Source organism: Quercus robur, chromosome 2 (assembly GCF_932294415.1).
Source record: "Quercus robur chromosome 2, dhQueRobu3.1, whole genome shotgun sequence".
Taxonomy (NCBI): Eukaryota; Viridiplantae; Streptophyta; class Magnoliopsida; order Fagales; family Fagaceae; genus Quercus; species Quercus robur.
In genome coordinates, this window is record NC_065535.1 from 49,576,414 (window position 1) to 49,582,889 (window position 6,476).

At 34.1% G+C, this 6,476-nt stretch overlaps 1 protein-coding gene across 8 annotated transcripts in view; it reads left to right on the forward strand.

Annotated features, from left to right (window-relative positions):
* LOC126713854 (LEAF RUST 10 DISEASE-RESISTANCE LOCUS RECEPTOR-LIKE PROTEIN KINASE-like 1.3) overlaps positions 1–5,956 on the forward strand; it is a 111,537-nt gene extending 105,581 nt beyond the window's left edge. For 6 of the 8 annotated variants that reach the window (XM_050413749.1, XM_050413748.1, XM_050413751.1 and 3 more), the window contains one exon: positions 4,973–5,701. In XM_050413749.1, the coding sequence (XP_050269706.1) occupies positions 4,973–5,469 (497 nt within the window). In that variant the 3' untranslated portion in view covers positions 5,470–5,701. Of the gene's footprint in view, positions 1–4,531; positions 5,702–5,897 lie in introns of those variants that run through there. The other 2 variants (XM_050413744.1, XM_050413747.1) reach the window with 2 other exon arrangements.
* Positions 5,957–6,476: the final 520 nt, after the last annotated feature.

The following is a 6,476-nucleotide window of genomic DNA, read 5'->3' on the forward strand; positions in this document are numbered from 1 at the left end:
CGTATCTCGGTAATGCCTTAGGGGAGATCACTTGCCAAGCACTATCCAGCGTTAGTCGCGAGTTCCAAAACTAATGTACCCATTCCCAAAGTAGGGCCACCTTTTTGTCAGGAATAATCATAAAGGGGACCTACTTGCATGAAAAGCCACTCTATGCAAGTATGACAAACCCACTAAACAAGCCTATAAATAGAGGAAAAGAGGAAGGAGAGGAGGATGGACATTTTCTAAGTGGGATATCAGAAGGAGAGAGAAAACTAAGAAAGAGAAAGAGCTTACTTGGGAATCACTAGGGAATCGTCAACAAGGTAGAAGAATTGCGTTTCAAGGAACTTCCCATTGTAGGATATCCATAACCCATACAACAACAAATAGATTGTGAGCACAGCCTGGTAAACGGCCCATTAACCGAGCTGTACATGCCCCCCACACACACACAAACCTCTAAGCACATGCATTATGCGTGTTTAGAGACTTTTATTTTTTGAGGTAAAGATTATTAATTTTCATCTTTTATAATTTAGAATTTTTTTTTTTATTTCTAAACAAATAAAATTGATAAACTTTAGAGGTGAACGTAAAAGGAAAGAAGGCTAAATTTTAAGAGTTCTATTATTTTTTTATTTTATTTTTTAAAAAAATTGGGGGTGTTTTACTTTTATTCGAATGAAAAGGGGAATAAAAAAGGCTAAATTTTAGGGAGTAAAAAGATGAATGTGAGGGGAAAATCCTAAATTTTAGGGAGTTCTCCTTTTGAATTTAAAATGAAATTTTTTATTTGATATTTATGATCTTATTTCTAAGAGAAGTTACCCTTTATCTATCTATCTATCTATCTATATATATATATATATATATATATTTATATATAATTTAGAAAATCTCACTTGTCACTTGGTGGCAGCCACTGGCCCACCGCTTAAAAATGTGGATTTTTTTATGGGTTGTGTTGGGTGTGTGTAGGGTTGTGTTTGTGGATTTTATTTTAGAATTAAAAATGTGAATAGAAAGGATATAATACTTAATAATTGAAATAGTGATTTAGTATTGAGGTTAATGTATGTATATGAAAAAATAAATAAATAGCTAAACTAGAAGAAAAAAAAAAGTTTTTTGGGTTAGTTTGGCTAGATAAAATTAATTTTTTTGGGGTTAGTTTGGCTACAAATGTGTAGAGGCTGGATTGAATGCTCTAAATTTGTTAAAATAACAAAAGTAAGACTTTTAGATGAAACTTGATTAAATCTATATTAAGCCTTGTTTAGATGCTCTTAGCCACAAAAGTTGCCTAGAAAAACCTTACTTAATATGAACTTTCTTTCCATTCCCACTAAATTTCTTTTTAGGGAAAATGTTAACGAGAAATGCTAGAGACACACACTTTTGTACAACTTTGTGTCACAACTCCCCATGTAGCGAGTTGTGGTTGGTTAGAGTGTGTCTCCACATGGCCCACTAACACACTCTAACCAACCACAACTCGCCATGTGAGGAGTTGTGTCACAAAGTTGTGCAAAAGTGTATGTCTCCAACATTTCTCAATGTTAACAAGCACCATAGTTAAGATGCTTGTTAAAGATGATTTTTTGTGGGATCCATCTATAAAAAATTAGTATAAATTGATAAGATGATTGAAAATATTACTGAAATGACAAGTAAAACTCAAAAAGTTAGCTATTACTTAATCAGCTTTTAGATCACCCATGGTTTCAAATTTCTTCTACAATCCATTGTTTTACATGACTCAAGAGTCAAGACTCGTATTAATCTTCCTAGTCAACAAATAAATCATACATAGGTGTGGTTTGGATTGAGATTATTCCTGTGTCTGCGTTTGCGTTTTTTATTTATTTATTTTTTTTTTACTAGAAGCACGTGAACACAGCTGCCAGTGTGCACGGGACCCACACCACTTTCAACGTCCACACATTGCCTTGCTATGGCATTGTCAGTGGGTCCCATGTACTGTTTACGGGACTCGCAAATCTCACTTTTCAGCAACTTTTTCATTAAAAATGAGTCTCACAGTACTATTCACACATTTAAAAATTATTTTACTACAGTGTTTTCAGTTTTCAGTTTCAGCAACAATAAGTTCAATTCAAATGGAACCATAGACTATTTCTTGTACAAACAAGTTGACAACAATACCCTCAATTATTAAACAATACAGTGTCACACTAATCAATCAAACCACTCTTTATCGTTTTCAAGTTCATCGATCAAAATTACGCTATAAAGATATAAAAACCCACGTTACCATGTGCCACCATTAATATTAAAGTTAGCATTCGTATTGATTGTCTTAGTGGTTGGCTCACGATGTCCATAAGGTTTTGGATTAAAAACTTCTAACCAATATTTTGGAATCACTTCAAAAGAATCCTTTCATATAATTCTTTCATGTAATTAATATTGTCTGTAAAACGAGGAACTTCACACATCTAAAGAAGTATCAATTATAAAAAGAGTATTAGACATCTAGTAATTACCAAAGGTTGTGAGAAAGAACTATAGATAATGAATATGCTTTCATGGGATCCACTGATTTGCTAATAATCACCATTTATAATTTAGTATTGTCATTTTCTAACCAACCTTTCAATTTCAAAAGCTAATAATTCTAGTACCATATATTTTCACACATATTTTACTAAAATTATTTTATATAACAGACTCTCATATAAACTTACTATTTTTTCCTTTACTATTTACTCAAAACAGTCGCATGGAACATGCTAATAGCATTATTGTTTCAAAAGTTCCTTCATTTCATTTCGTACTTTTTGCGCAACTGAGAAATGAGAAAATGGTCCAAGTCAACCAAAGCCACCCCTCAAACAAAAAAAAAAAAAAAAGTCAACCAAAGCCCGCCCTTGTTATCATAAAGGATAATATATATATATATATATATATATATTGTTTATATAATGGAATTTAGCTAAAGCTAGAGGCTTAATATTTTACACAAAATTTCATAAGTGACAAATTAAAATTTTAAAAAAAAATCATTTACAATGTAAATAAGAAAACTTATAATGATTGTCGCTTAAATATTATTATGAAATTTATGTAAAATTATTATATTAATAATTGTGCAACTTTAATTTAATTTTTATTTCTATACATTGTCTTACATGACAGCTGACACACGTAAACACTTCCCTTTTTTTTTTCCTTCTCTTTTTTCTCATCCACTCATTTCATTTCCAAGTCCTCTGTCAAACTCTTCCCCTCCTTTTTTTTATTTTCCACAGCGCGTTGTCTTCTTCTTCTTCTTCTTTGCCCTCTCTCTTTCTTTCTCCATGTAACCCCAAAGCGGCTTTAGATCCAGTAACTGAGGTCTATGGCTATTTGATACAAACACCTCTCTCTCTCTATCCGTAGACCCAAAACCAAATCCAAAATCCCTTTCGATCGGTAACCCAAAAACCAATTTTAATTCCTAAACCTTACATAAGCCAGATCATTTTATCTCCGGAGGATTTTTTGTAAGTATTTTGTGGTTAGATTATTGTAATTTTCTTATCTCAATATGATTTTCTGGTAAGTATTTTGTTGTTAGTATTTTTTGGTTTAAAAAACTATTCCATATCCCCTACAAGCTAGGAATTTATTTGGGCATCTCTAGAACTTCCTCCCTCTTTATTTTTCACTTGCTTATCCCCGCCCCGCATTGCCTTTTTCTTTGTTGGAGCTGTTCCATTGCCTTTTTTGTATATAATCTGAGTTACAGAAAAGCATGTCTTAACAAACATGATCATGTTGATTGAATATGGTTCGCCTAGAATACCAGTTCATGATCATTTTGGCTGACATTTCTACATCTTTTGACTGTTGTAGGTAAATTGGGAATGAATAACCTCCAATTAGGTAATATTTTGTGGACAAACTTTTACTCCAACCCATTGCATGTGATTCAAAAAAACCATCCGCATGTTAAGTCTCATTACTTGTTATTCATCAAATCATTTAAGTCACATCAGTACTAAATAGGTGAATAAAAGTACATATTGATTATGTGTTGAATTTTCTCTAATTCATTGCATGATAATTCATAAGGCTATCTATATAAGTATTAAATTACATGAATTTAATAAACTTTTTCCATCTTCAGGCCTTTTCATAACAGGTGCAGTTATTGCTGGCATTCTTCTAGGTATCTGGTTCTATTCCATCAATCAACGGAGGAAGAGACGTGCTGAACAATCTAAAAGCAATGAACTTCCTACAACTCTTTCAAGCAAAAGTGTACCTGCTTCTTCAACTAATATCGCTCGAAGCAACCCATCTCATCCCTACCCAAATTCGGATCTTCAAAAAGGAAGCACCTACTTTGGAGCGCACGTTTTCAGCTATGAGGAACTGGAAGAAGCCACTAACAATTTTGACCCTTCTAAAGAAATTGGAAAAGGGGGCTTCGGCAAAGTTTACTATGGTAGTTGTATTGTTTCACACACCAATGCAACTTTACCTACATTTTTAATTTTTAAAATATCTTTTCCTGAACTGTTCTCCTAATCATTTACAGGCAAGCTCCATGATGGGCGTGTAGTTGCAGTGAAGCGCCTACATGAAAATAATATGAAACGTGTTGAGCAGTTCATGAATGAAGTAGAGATCCTAACTAAGATAAGGCACCAAAACCTTGTGGCACTGTATGGGTGCACCTCACAACGTAGCCAAGAACTTATTCTTGTTTACGAATATGTTTCCAATGGAACTGTTGCTGATCATCTCCATGGAAATCGATCCAAGTCTGGTTTGCTGACTTGGCCAGTTCGGTTGAGCATAGCTATAGAGTCAGCCGAGGCACTGGCATATCTCCATGTATCAGATGTTATACACCGTGATGTCAAAACCAACAACATTCTTCTTGATGAGAATTTCCAAGTGAAAGTGGCTGATTTCGGTTTGTCACGGCTGTTCCCAACAGATGTCACACATGTGTCAACTGCTCCACAAGGGACACCTGGGTACGTCGATCCTGAGTATTTCCAGTGCTACCAACTCACTCAAAAAAGTGATGTTTATAGCTTTGGAGTGGTATTAATGGAACTTATATCATCATTACCAGCTGTGGATATGAATAGGCACCGGCAAGATATAAATTTGGTTAATATGGCTGTGAACAAGACTCAAAATAATGCGTTACATGAGTTGGTTGATCCGCTTCTTGGTTTTGAAAAGGATTACACAGTGAAGAAGATGACAACGTCAGTGGCAGAATTGGCTTTTCGGTGCTTGGAAAAGGAGAGGGATATGAGGCCTAGCATGGATGAAGTACTGGAGATTTTGAGAGGAATCCAGAATGGGAATGAAGAGATGGGTGCTCAGAAAGCTGAAGTGGTGGATATTAAGGCTGCAGATGATGTTAGGCTTTTGAAGAATATTCCTCCCCCGCTTTCTTCAGATTCAGTTGTGACTGATAAATGGGTTAACAGCCCTACAACACCTCATTCCTCCTAGCTATTGAGATTTCCTTCTCTTATTTTATTTTTATTTTTTTTCCTTAAAACTCTATAAAGTAGAAGGTAAAGTAATGTACACTCATGATTGAATGTCAATGAGTGGGTTAGCATTTCATTATCTTCTGTTTTGATTGTCTTTGTTTTGTGTTAATAGAATACAAATGAGAAAGAATTCATATATTCGGAGCCGTCAACAATTATATTAATTCATGTTGGGATGTATTTAATTACACACATGCTATAATACTGTGATGCTATATTTGAATCTCAGATTTTGAATTAACTTGGTTTTTATGGCTAAAGGGATGATTAAAGTTCACATAATTGATGAATTGGAAATGGTGGTGATATGCGAAGATTAAAATTTTGATGACTAACTCCTAAAAATTCATCGTTTTCTTGTTTTTGCGTTTTCCTTCCAAACAGCAGTTGCAAGATTAAAGGAGAACTGCTTGACCCAAGTTGTGCAGGCAAGTATGGACATTCATTCAGTGCTCTGGCAAGTGAGTTTATGTTTAGCTTGGTCCATTTCAATCATGTGCAAAGTCTACAACTTGCCTCCAGAAATTGCATCATAGAAAATCCTTGGCAATTCCTATTGAACATGTTTTACTATCATGCATGAATGCAGCCACAGTATATAAGTTGGGAACCCCAGTATAGTCTTGAACCTGTAATTCCTTTGAGAGTTAAGATACAGTTTCCTCGATTATGAGCTTCGACTTTCCTGCAACCTAAACCCCACCCATCCCACCCAAAAACTATTATTAAAAAAAAAAAAAAAAATGTATATACAAATTTATGTTATTTTATACAATTGAGATTGGATGTTGAGCTTTCAATTTCTGTTACAGATTAGAAAAAAATTAGTATATAGGATAGTTGTTTGTGACAGTAATGGTTTTCTTTTGGGGGTTAATTAATTGCATTTTTCCCTTTAAATTATAAAAGACAATATAGGATGATTGGTAACTTGCAAATTGATCCCCGCTGTTACTAAATTCC